Here is a 12,712-nt window from a genome sequence, read left to right as displayed (position 1 = left end):
AAGAAAAACTGAAGAAAATGGCATCGGATGCATCTTATATACCCCTGGCGCACTGACGTCAGGGAAGAAGCGACAGCAACTGATGCCGGACCAAGACTTTGGAACTCTGGCCGACTGCGGGAGTGCCTGATGGCAGGATAACCCCAAGTGTAATGACTGCAGCAGTGTGAACACTCTAACATCTACATTTATGGTAGGTACAAAACTGTACTTTTTCTATATGTGTTGTTCCCACAATTTCAGATGTTCATCGTGTTTCACTGTTGCAGTTATTACTCTTGGGTTATCCTGCCGGCAGGCTACCCTCAGTCGGACAGAATTCCAAAGTCTAGGTCCGGCGTCGGTTGCTGTCGCCTCTTCCCTGACATCAGTGCGCCAGGGGTATAAAAGATGCAGCCGACACATTTTCTTCAGTTTTTCTTGCCGCGCGGTGCCCGAAGCAAAAGCAGTTCACAAGTGCCGGTCGGTCGACTCCTGAGATTTTCAAATCCAAATTTCAGAACCGAAGTCTTCATTAAAGCTAAGTACCCTGTTGGGGAAACTTTTTTCTTGCTCCAGACCGATGTCAGAAAAAGTTAATAATTGTATTTCTTGTGGGAAGCAAATATCTCATAATGATTTTTACTCTTACTGTATTCCTTGCCTAGGCCCTGATCACAACGTTGCTAGCTGTCGGTTTTGTGCTAGATTTAACCAATGCACTGTTAAGCGTCAGTTCGATTTTGCATTTCATTACTTTGGCCGAAGATTTAATTATATAATGCTGTCGGAACAGCCAACGACCGGAGTTTGCAAAAAACGCAAGGACAAGGAAAAGGATAAGCATCCAAGGTCTAAAACCGACGACGAGGCCTCTGCTAGGTCAGTCGCCGGTTCTTAGTGAGGCACTTTCGTAGCCCCTGGTGCCTGCTACCTCAGAGCCACAGGCCGCTTCCGACTCCCACGTGGAGCCGACAGGGCCTCTGGATACTCAAGGTATTAGACACTCGGAAATCATTCCCTCAGATGGGTCCGGAGCCGCTGAGCAGGCATCGGCTTCTGAGGGTGTCTTCAGACCTACACAACTATATATTAAGCCATCTTCAGCTTCAAAGACTAAAGCAGCTCTAAAGACAAAGAAACAAGTACAGCATTCTCCTACTCAGACTTCCATGCCTAAAAAACAGATTCTCAAAATGGCCGAAGACCTAATTACTTTGATCAGGGGTTCCCATCCCCCTCCTGATAAGAGGCCTAGGCAAGAGACAGAGTATGATTCTTCTGATCAGGTTTCTATTTCCTCTGATTCCTCTTCTGAACAGGATTATTCCATGCTTCCCTATGAGGATTCTGATGCTGAAGAACCCTTCCCTTCAGCCTCTCCTCCTGAGGATTATTCTTTTGGGGAAACCCTGCATACCATGAGGGAGCATTTCCATTGGGAGAGCCAAGACTATTCTGAATCTAAGAAAAGGCTCAGAGACTTTCTGCTACTTCCTCAGCCACAGACCCCTTGCTATTCCACCTGTTCTAGACATTGTAGATGAAGTATTTTCAGAGTCCGGCCTGTCCCCTGACTCTTTACCCCCTGCACCTGCTAAGCCAGACAGATACTACAGGGTCCCGGATTCTCATAAATTCCTATATAAAAACCATGCTGCTGACCCAGAAACTATATCTCAGGGTCCCAAAGGGGTTAGCTTCCCCTGCAAAAACCCCTGTCCCCTCTGATAGGGATTCTAGGGCTCTAGACAGATGGGGGAAAAAAGTTTACACTTCTGCTACCTTGGCTGTAAGGGCTTTAAATTGTCAGTTTCATATGCTTAAATATCAGCAATATTTAATGTCACTGCTTAAACAGAAATTGTTGGCAAATACTGAATGTTCAGAGAACAAGGAAATGCAGGGTTTATTGCATGCAGCTGAACAAGTGGGAAAGCATTCTTTGCAATGTGGTTATGATTCACTGGAGGCGTCTTGCAGGGCCGCTGTTACAGGTTCTGTTATTAGAAGGCATGCTTGATTAAAGGAAAAGAATCTGCCTGATCATGTTAAAGCAAAATTATTAGATGCTCCATTACAGCATGATACTTTGTTTGGTACTAAAGCAGAAGAGGTGTTGAAAAAAATGGAGGATAAAGCAAAATCCATGCAGACAGTCAAGGATTTCTTACAGGTACAGGTTTAGCAGGAACTGGCCTTCTAAAAATTGGTCCTTTCCAGTGTCAGACAGACCACAAAGAGGCAGATACAGGCGTCCCAGAGGCAGATCTCAGCCCCAAGGCTCATACAGGCCTAAACAATGGGGTGCTCCAACCTCCAAAAGCGGAGAAGACAAATCACAACCTTACAGGAAACAGTCCCAATGACTTTCCTCTGCCCGATCCAAGCATTTTTCTTTTGGCAGCCCCCTTAGGGGGAAAACTAGCACTTTTTTCATCAAATTGGCAAATGGTTACCCAAGACAAATGGGTCCTGAACATAGTGTCCCAAAGCTACAGGTTCCATTTTCACACACTTCCAAGGTCAAAAGGTATGCCAGACCTGCCACACAATCAATGGGCAGAGGCACAAAAACAAATTACAGCCCTCATGGACATGAGGGCCATTCAACAAGTACCACAACGAGAGCAGGGGCAAGGATTTTACTCCAGACTTTTCCTAGTGCCCAAAAAGGACAAAGCCTGGAGACCAATACTGGACCTGTCTATACTAAATATGTTTCTGGAAGTTCCAAAATTCAAGATGTTGACTCTACAGCAGCTACTGCCCATGCTGGGCAAGAAGGCTTGGCTCGTAATTTTGAACCTAAAAGAGGCATACCTGCATGCCCCAATCAGACAATCTTGCAGAAGATACCTCAAATTCATAGCTGGCTCAATGCACTACCAGTTCCCTGCACTGCCCTTTGGTTTATCTTCTGCACCCAGAGTCTTCACAAAATGCCTGGCACCAGTGATTGCATTTTGCAGACAAAGAGGAATTCAAATATATCCCTACTTGGACGACTGCCTAATTCAAGCAGAGAACAAAGACATTCTTCTAAAGCATGTGGCATTTTGTAAAAAGATTACTAATTGGCCTAGGGTACACAGTAAACGAAAAGAAATAAAAACTAGTGCCCTCTCAAGAGATAATATTCCTGGGTGCAAGCTTAAATACAACTGCCCAGATGGCTTATCTCATGCCAGACAAACAAAAGCAACCGACTTCTTACTTCAAGAAATTGGCAACAAAAACCCACTTATCTGCAAGGAAAATCCTGCAGGCCTTTGGTTTCATGGCATCCTGCATTCTACTAATTCCATATGCCAGACTGCATATGAGGAAACTACAATGGTATCTAAAAAGTGTTTGGACTCAGCATTACCACAGCCTGGAGACAGTAATTGCACACATTCCCTGCCAGCAACAGGGGTTTCGATGGTGTGCAGAGGCCACTCACCACAACAAAGGCCTGCCATTCAGTTTACCCACAGCCAGACAGACACAGACAACGGATGCATCAGATTATGCCTGGGGGGCCCATATGGCAGGAAAATGTATTCAGGGCACATGGCCTGCAAACCAGATGCATCTTCACATCAATCAAGAAGAGATGTTAGCTGTTCAAAATGCCCTGACAGCTTTCAAGGACCTGCTTCATCCAGGACAGCTACTGATAAAGACAGACAATACTACGGTCATGTGGTACATAAACAAGCAGGGAGGTACACATTCCTACCCCCTCTGCAGACAAGCAATGACCTTATGGGACACAGCATTGACTTATCAAGTTCACCTGCAAGCACAATTCCTGCCAGGAAAAACAAATACACTGGCAGACGAACTAAGCAGAAACCTCATGGATCCCCACGAATGGAAATTAGATCCACAAGTCTTCAGCATGATAACAAGAAAATGGGGATGCCCGGACATAGATATATTTGCCTCCCCTCACAACTGCCAATTACAGAGATTTTGCACAAGGATTTATCACAAGCAAGCATGGAAAGTGGACGCCCAATCCTTCAGCTGGAAAAATCTAACAGTATATGCCTTTCCTCCACTGCCTGTCCTTCCCAGGGTACTCCTAAAGGTCAGACAAGAGAAGCCAAAAATGATACTGATTGCACCAGACTGGCCACGCCAACACTGGTACCCAATCCTAAAGAGCTTGTCTCAAGGTCCAGCATGGATATTGCCTCAAACATCTCACTTGCTGACCCAACAAAACAATCGGATTCTGCACAGCCAACTCAGGACCTTAAGTCTGGCAGTATGGTGGATAATGTAGCCATTCAGAACACTCATCTTTCAAAAGCTGTTGTGGATGTTATCTTGGAGGCCAGGAGGCCCAGTACCAGAAAATCGTATGCAGAAAAATGGAAGAGATTCCAGGAACAAGGCATTGACACGTGTGTACCAAATATCCCTCAGATTTTACAATACCTAACTGAGATGCTGAACAAAGGCCTTTCCTTCTCATCAATTAAGATTCATGCCTCTGCCATTTCAGCCCATTACAATACGGAACCACCTATCTTTTCTCATCCTTTAATAAGGCAGTACCTCAGAGGGGCCAACAACATTAGGCCTGCAAGGAGAGCACCAATTCCGGCCTGGGACCTCAATTATGTTTTGGAGAAACTCACACTGCCTCCTTTTGAGCCAGCCTCAACAGCGGATATAAAATTCTTATCCTGGAAAACAGCTCTGCTCCTAGCAATAACCTCTGCAAGACGAGTCTCGGAGTTACACACACTCATGGCTGTGGAACCTTTTATAATTTTTCATCCAGACAGGGTTTCTCTGAGGACAAACCCAACATTTATGCTTAAGGTGGTGTCCAGTGTGGCCCTCAACCAAACCATTCACTTGCCTACCTTTTTATCCAAATCCACAGAACAAAGGTAAGAAAATTCTGCATTCTTTAGACATACACAGGCAGTTACGCTTCTACTTGGACAGAACTAAAGCTTTCAGAAAGACTGAGCAACTTTTAGTGTCGTATGCTGCAGGATCACAAGGAAAGGCTATCTCAAAACAGACTATTTCTAAATGGATAGGCCATTGCATCCGTTTCTGCTATTTTCAGCATGGCAAATCAGTGCCTAAGGCCTCATTCTACCAGAGCAGCAGCCACTTCAGCAGCCTTCCTCAGAGGAGTACCAACCAAAGACATCTTAGAGGCTGCAACTTGGAGTTCAGTGCACACTTTCACAAAGAACTACCACTTACCTCTTTAGTCTAAATCCAGAGCAGGCTTTGCCACTGCAGTTCTGCAGGGCCTCATAGACTCTCCTAATTCTATTTAGCCCAGCCACCCATCCTCAGCTCTGGGATTCAACCCAAGAGTAATGACTGCAACAGTGAAACACGATGAACATAGTACAGTTGTGTACCTACCATAAATGTAGATGTTCGAGTGTATTCACTGTTGCAGTCCAGGTTACCCACCCACTACCCCCCATTTCTTTGCTGGGACTTATCTGTACTTCTCTATCCTATACAACCTATGTAGTGTATTTGCTTGTAGATGAAGGAAATGTTATTTTTGTGCGTGCATAATTATTGGCATATTTTTTCAGCCTACCATTTGGGGGCACCTGGCATCTGGGGCAAGAAAAACTGAAGAAAATGGCGTTGGCTGCATCTTTTATACCCCTAGCGCACTGACGTCAGGGAAGAGGCGACAGCAACCAACGCCGGACCTAGACTTTGGAATTCTGGCCAACTGAGGGTAGCCTACCAGCAGGATAATCCAAGAGTAATGACTGCAACAGTGAGTACACTCGAACATCTACATTTATGGTAGGTACACAACTGTACTTTTTTTCTATGTAATTTACTCCTACAATTTTCTAAATATCCCACCTCCTTGATCTTTTATCCATGCTACAATATTCATTGCTTCGTGTAGTTGGTTTAGATTTTGATTTCCATTTTCTAGTAGTTGCTTTTTTGCCAGCCATAATGAAACTTAACAAGGCCTTACTATGTCTAGACAATTCAGATCCTGTATCTCAGCTCAAAGAAAAATAATTTCCTTAGTTACTTTCATTTGCTTGCCTAGTATTCCTGACGAGTACTCTGCAGGGAAATTTTTATGTCTGCTAGCTCAAACTCCCAAAACACATTTTCCTAGTTTCCTCCAAAAATTATTTGGGGTCTGCCTGGGGTATAAAGGTTTCTATGCAAACACTTACAAGCAAAAAACCTAAATCTTCTATACTTTGTTGCATATTTGGGAGCCATACATATTTCCCCCCATTGTTTTTTTGTGAATTGCTTATGTAATTTGTCTTCCCAATCTTTTCTGACCTATTCTGATTGATTCCTGTAGTTATTGTGCAATGTTTTATATCCCCTACTAATTATCTCTTTTTTTAACATCATCTTCTGCTCTAGATTCAGCTAAAAACTCAACCAGTGCAGGTCCTTCATTGAGGATTCCCCTATCCCTTTTTGTTTGTCTATACTCTGATATCAATCCCTGATAGGAAAGGCAATCACTAGCCTGCAATCCAAATGTCTTATTGGCCTATTCCCATTCTATTATCTTTGCTTCTCTAATTATTTGTTCCCAATACCTTGGTTCCTTTGTCAGCTTCCTCCAGTAAATCCCAGCCCCCTCTTGTCTATTCTCTGTACCCCTAATTTCAGTCATCCCTCTGTCCAACTGAGTTGGCTGTCACCCTATGACATTTCAGTAGTTTCTCGGATTTAAAACACACTGTGTCTGGACTATTAAGTACATCTCCCAGTATAGCTCAGCACAGTCTCAACCCTTGTAGTCTACAGTTACTTGGCTTCTGCAAATGCTTCATACACACAGCAAATGTTGCAGTCACCTCTGAAGTCAGTACATGTATGTTCATCTTTAAGTTGCAATTGCAAAGGAATAACAAGAAAGGATATGACAACTTAGCAGAATAACTGTTGAGAAGGAAAGACAACATGGTACAATGCGGTTTGGAGATGAAGAAGTGAAAGGTTAGCACTTCAGGGACCTTTTATGCCAGCAACATATTGTGTATTGTTATGCTGCATGGAGTTAAAATTCTCACACATGTGCAAAAGAACCATAGTTTTTCATATGAGGAGCCAAGTACTTTGTGATATTTGAGATTTATTTGGATATTATTTATTTAAATGGTGATTTAGAAGTGATAGGCCCAAAATAGAGTCTGGGAAGCACCACCTTGTTTGAGAATGGATGGAGTATTAATACCAGTATGTACTGATAGCTCACTTTCAAGAGAGAGAAGTGGAAACATATTGAAGAAACTCATCTGCCTTATTGTTTTGCTGGCAGCTATGTGGTTTTGGAATGGTTCTAATACCCAACGGCATAGTGGGAAGATATGTTTTTTGAGAAAAATGAGCAATAGATGAGATCAGTACCCTGGTCAAGTTTTTGTCAAGTTCATATGTGTCATACTACTCTATCGATCTCTTAGAAGGTAGACATTACCCAGTGTCAGACTGGAACACACAGAGTGAGGCAGCGTATTGTTGACTTGTGCCACTCCCACCTAAAATACACATGCTGTATTTTACAGAATTCTTTAAGCTTATAATAACTGTAGATCTCATTTAGTTTGCTTCATTACCCAACCCAAGGAACGTGGTTTAAAAACCGAAGACAAGTTGGTGTTTTCCAAATACCATAGATTATCTGTGATAAATTACAGAAGTGCTGATTGTAGCAGAACTGCATGTGAATATCTGTTTTTGTTGCATAGACGTTCTACTAAGCTGTTTAATTCTTTTAGCATTTTTTTCACAGTAGCATATTGTGATTTTGTGCTAACCACATTTTCCTTAATTTTTGTCTCCCTTGTACACAGCTGGATGACCCGTCTGTGTTTCCTGCTGTGATCGTTGAACAGGTGCCTTCGACAGACCTACTACATGTGTATTCAGGATTAGATGCAGATGATGCTCCTCCCCCTGGAATCATGGCAGATACTTCATTGGACGTAGCTGAGGAGCAGATCATTGGTGGAAGCATTGGGTTATCAGGTATCAGTTCTTAACTGACTTCTGAACATTTTTTTAAACAAAGAGTGATTGTAGTAAAAATATTTAGAATCATGGACAGAAGGGAGTCTGTCTTGCCAAATCATGTCACATTTAAGTTGTATTTTCTTTTCTTTTTTTTTTTTTTAAAGATTTCATTTGATTTTACATATTTCAACAATAATTCAACAATCTGAAACAAAATAAAACAAAACTATGTATAAAAGTCCATAACAGGACTTATATACACAAAGCCATTAGTACTTTTCTAATAGATCATTAAATTCCTGCCAGGCTATGTGTGGACGAGTTACATTTCTAGTTCTCATTTTTATGGTCGATAATTCATTTTTACAAACAGTTCTGGCTTGACAGATAAATTCACTAGTAAAAGAGAGTAGTTTTGCATTTCCAGTTTTTACTTGTAACTTTTCTAGCAATAGCTAGGACAGACCAAAGAAGAGGTATTTGCAATACTGGAATATTAAGTTGTATTTTCTTTATTATTTCTGTTATCAAGTAAAGTCTCGGTGGGTCATGGATGGTATATTTCTTCTCTGTCTCCAGCCATCATTCCAGGGATGGGGGGTGGGGGTTTTGTGTGTGTATGTGTGCGCTTCTGTGTTCGAGAGAGATGGTGGGGTGGGGGTTGTGTGTGTGTGTGTGTGTTTGAGAGAGATGGGGGGTGGTGGTTGTGTGTGTTTGAGAGAGATGGTGTGTGAGTGTGTGTGTGTGTATAAGATGGGGTTCCTTAATTGTCAGTTTAGGTGTTTATTCTGGTTGCAGTACATGGACCACCTTGTCTGACATAAGTAAGTTATTTTATTGCACTCTGAATTGTGAAGTACGTAGGCAAGAACATAGGTATAACAGGCTTCTTATGGCCAGGTTCCTACATATGAATCTTGTCATGGCGATGACAGTTACACAGCATAAGTGCCAGAAATGGACAGCTTTAAAAGCTGTCTGCACATCTCAAGCCGACACACGAAGAACAGTCACATTAAGTACAGGACTAGAAACCCAGTTACCAGTTAACAGTGATGCAGACCAGTTAACACATCATGCAGTGTCATATAAAAGGCATTGAAGAAGAGAAGTGCAGGTGTAATCCAACAGGGTTAAAACGGTCATAGAGCTTGCACTGTCACACAGCCCTTTTTAGGGGGTGGTACCACTTAGGGGCAAGCTAAAATTCCTCATGTTTTACAAAACATTATGATCTGGTCTATTATCATTACCAGTTAGTGTGTGTTATTGAAGATGGATGCCAGGAAATTCACATCTCAGTCTTCACTCTCGTGAATTTCTTGAGATAAATTTCTCAAATACATAATGTGGTTCTCTGATCATAATCTATTGTCTCAGGGTCTATGGTGATCGTTTATTTTCTGGAAAAAGGAACGACTTGGATAATAGGGTTCCGTAATCTCTACAAGTATGTCCATATTGACTGTACATTTCTACAAATATGTGTCAATGTTCACACCACCTCATTCTAATTATGACTATATCGCAGAGTCTTATTTTAACTTGTTTTTTGTCCGATTAATGTTACACATGTGTTTCTCATGACTTTGGCCTGGGTGGTAGCTGAAAAAGGTCCTTGGATGAGATTGCTAACCAAGTTAACAGAAAATAGTGTTAAATAAGTAACCTGTCATTCAGGAGGCAAGCAGCTATAAAAGCAGAAGTAAAATAAATTGATGGCATAGGGTTGCGTGGGTGGTCCTGTACTTTGCACTTAAAGCAGTTCTAGAACTCGACTTTGTAAATAAAAATTAGCTCACTAGCTAAATAAAAAATAGAAAATTAATTTTCTAATGTTAAGTATCTAAGTAAAAAAATAGTCTAATGCTTGTTTTTTGATATTCTGTTCCCAGCTGAGTCAAGCAGAAAAAACTGTATTAGAAGTATTACTCTTTCAAGCATTTCGAAATCAACTGCTTGCTGTGAAAAGGTTCATGCAGCCTAGAGCTGACAGACATTTCCAGTGGAAAATGTAGGTATTGGTAATGTTTCTGATGTAGAATGATGTGTCCTTCCCTTAGTGTCCAATAAACTGATTTTTTTCTTTATCGCCTTATACACAACAGTGCAGATCACAGGGATATAATGCTAAACTGTTGTTGGAGTAATGTAATAGTGACCCCATGCATAATTTAACCAACAACTGTCCATTGAAGAAAACAGATTAAGGGTCAGAGGACAATTTCCTTGCAACCATTTATATACATTTACCATAAAGTGCAGTTTGTATTTATGCAGGTAAAAAATGTGTGTTTAAGATGAACTGACACATTGCACTGAATCTAGCCATTTCTGTGTGATCAAAACTGAAGAATTGCAAACTGCTGTTTTGAGTGAACCCCAGGAAGGCTGCTGGTCCAGACAACATACTGGGAAAGGTGTTAAAAGGCTGTGTTGATCAACTCTGCACAGCGCTTCTCAAGGAAATGTTTAACATCTCTCTTGCCATGGCAAAAGTACCTTCAAGCTACAAGGACACTAACATCATCCCGCTCCCTGAGAAAACCACTCCCTCCAGCCCTAATGACTACAGATCAGTTGCTCTGACATCCACTGAAATGTTTTGAGCGGCTGATCAAAAAGCATCTTTTATCATGCCTATTTCCTGAATTTGTCCCTGAGCTGTTTGCATACAGAGCTGATCCATGGCTGATGTCATATCAGTAGCACTACACATCTCCCTTCAGCATTTAGAGAGCAAAGACAACTGTGTGAGGATGCTGCTCATAGACTTCAGCTCTGGATTTAATACGGTGGTACCAATGCAGCTGACATAAAAACTGACACATTTACGAATCAGTAAACATCTCCGTAACTGGATCCTGGACTCCTGATTGAGAGATTACAGAGGGTGTGTACAGGTAAGAACACATCAAAGTGCATTACAATTAACACTGGTGTTCCACAGGGATGTGTTCTCAGCCCACTGTTATTCACCATCCTGACCCACGACTGCTATGCTAAGCACAAGTCCAATCATATCATCAAGTTTGCTGATGACACCACAGACATGGGGCTCATCACAAAGGAGGATGAAAGGGCATACAGAGAGGAGGTGGCATCTCTGATCAGTTGGTGTGAGGGGGACCAACCTTGACCTGAATGTAAGCAAGACCAAAGAGATTATCATCAACTTCAGGAAAAGGAGAACAAACCACCCAGTGCTCTGGATGAATGGTGAGAGTGTGGAGAGGGTTAAGAGTACGAAATTCATGGGCGTACACATAGAGGAACTTTTGTGGTCAGGAAACACCAACCAACTAGTCAAGAAAGCGCACCAATGCCTCCAGTTTTTAAGAAGACTGAAAAAAAGTTAACCTTCCTCTTCATATTCTCTCCACCTTCCAAAGAGGTGCAATAGAGAGCATCCTTACCTGCAGCTTCACAGGGTGGGTTTGAAACTGCACAGTTACAGAAAGGACAGCACTACAAAGAGTGGTGAGGGCTGCAGAGAAGGTAACAGGTTCTGGTCTTCCATTGATACAACATCTTTATTCTGCAAGAAGCATCCAAAATGCCGCCAAAATACGGGTCTCTATGAAATTGTCACCCACTTAGGTTGTCAAAAGCCTAAACGTCGACAACTTAAAATAACAAACGGCTGTTTCCACACAGGGAAACAAGTTGTTTGGCCATTACGTGGATTTTGCCCTGTTTAGAATGCAGAGCGATCTCAGAGTTGGTATATTTAGTTGGGGGGTGTGGGGGACACAGCCCCCCCACTTGATTTATGCTTAAAATTTTTTTATTTATTTATTTTTTTACTTTGGCCAACGGCTTTGTTTTCCTACCTGGAAACTGTCATTCGTGATTTTAAGTTCAAAACTGTAGCTACGAACCAAAACTAAATCACAAGAACACCTTCAATGACTGAAGAAACGTCAAACTGGCACGAAATAATAGTTCAAAGGCTTTAATTGTATAAAAATCCACAGAAATGTTGAATCAAGCGCTTTCACCTGACTAATACCTGGCTTTATCAAGATACCAAAAAGTTAAAGCAACCTTTCTTATATACTATTAGATACAGTCACATGATAGTTAATTATAAATAATTACTCTCATTAAAAACTTTTTAAAAAGACATTACATAGTGAACAAATAACTTAGAAAAATGTCATTAATTGCACATACCATATATAATGTTTAACTAAAAAATGAATGTAACCACAAGTTAATTTAATTTAAAATGTGCTATCATAAAAAATATGTTATAGTAAATGTGTTATAATAAATATATATCAACATTTTCATACTTTTGCTCTTCTCATCCTAACAATACTTTTAATAATGACATTGTCATTAAGACCAGGGGGTTTTGAAGCATCTAACCTTAGTTGCCAAAGTAGTTCTCTACTTTCGAGAAATGTTTTCCAATCACCCCCTCTTTGGTCTTGCAAAACTTGTTCCAAGACCAAAAACTTTAACTGCATGTTAGGGCACTGGGTAAAATGCTTATAAAAGGCATTGGTGTCTTTCTTTTTAGTTACCTTATATAGATGTTCATAGATTCTACGTCTTAGGGGTCTTTCAGTCTTCCCTACATAAAAACTGTAGCATTGTGTACAGACCCCTAAATATACTACTCCTCTAGTTCCACAGTTAAAATTACCCCTCGGATGATACCTAAACTTTCTTGAATGAATATGTAAATTGCTATCATTTAAAATAAAATGACACTGGCTACAGGCTCCACATT

General features: G+C 41.2%; 1 protein-coding gene across 3 annotated transcripts in view; it reads left to right on the top strand.

The window, feature by feature from the left end:
* LOC122790080 (ETS-related transcription factor Elf-1-like) overlaps positions 1–12,712 on the top strand; it is an 875,567-nt gene that overhangs the window by 753,876 nt on the left and 108,979 nt on the right. For all 3 annotated transcript variants that reach the window (XM_044057642.1, XM_044057643.1, XM_044057641.1), the window contains exon 3: positions 7,812–7,986. In XM_044057642.1, the coding sequence (XP_043913577.1) occupies positions 7,812–7,986 (175 nt within the window). The remainder of the gene's footprint in view (positions 1–7,811; positions 7,987–12,712) is intronic.

This window comes from Protopterus annectens, chromosome 15.part0, assembly GCF_019279795.1.
Source record: "Protopterus annectens isolate FY-2018-M chromosome 15.part0, PAN1.0, whole genome shotgun sequence".
Classification (NCBI taxonomy): Eukaryota; Metazoa; Chordata; order Ceratodontiformes; family Protopteridae; genus Protopterus; species Protopterus annectens.
This window is presented reverse-complemented; position numbering and strand designations above follow the sequence as displayed.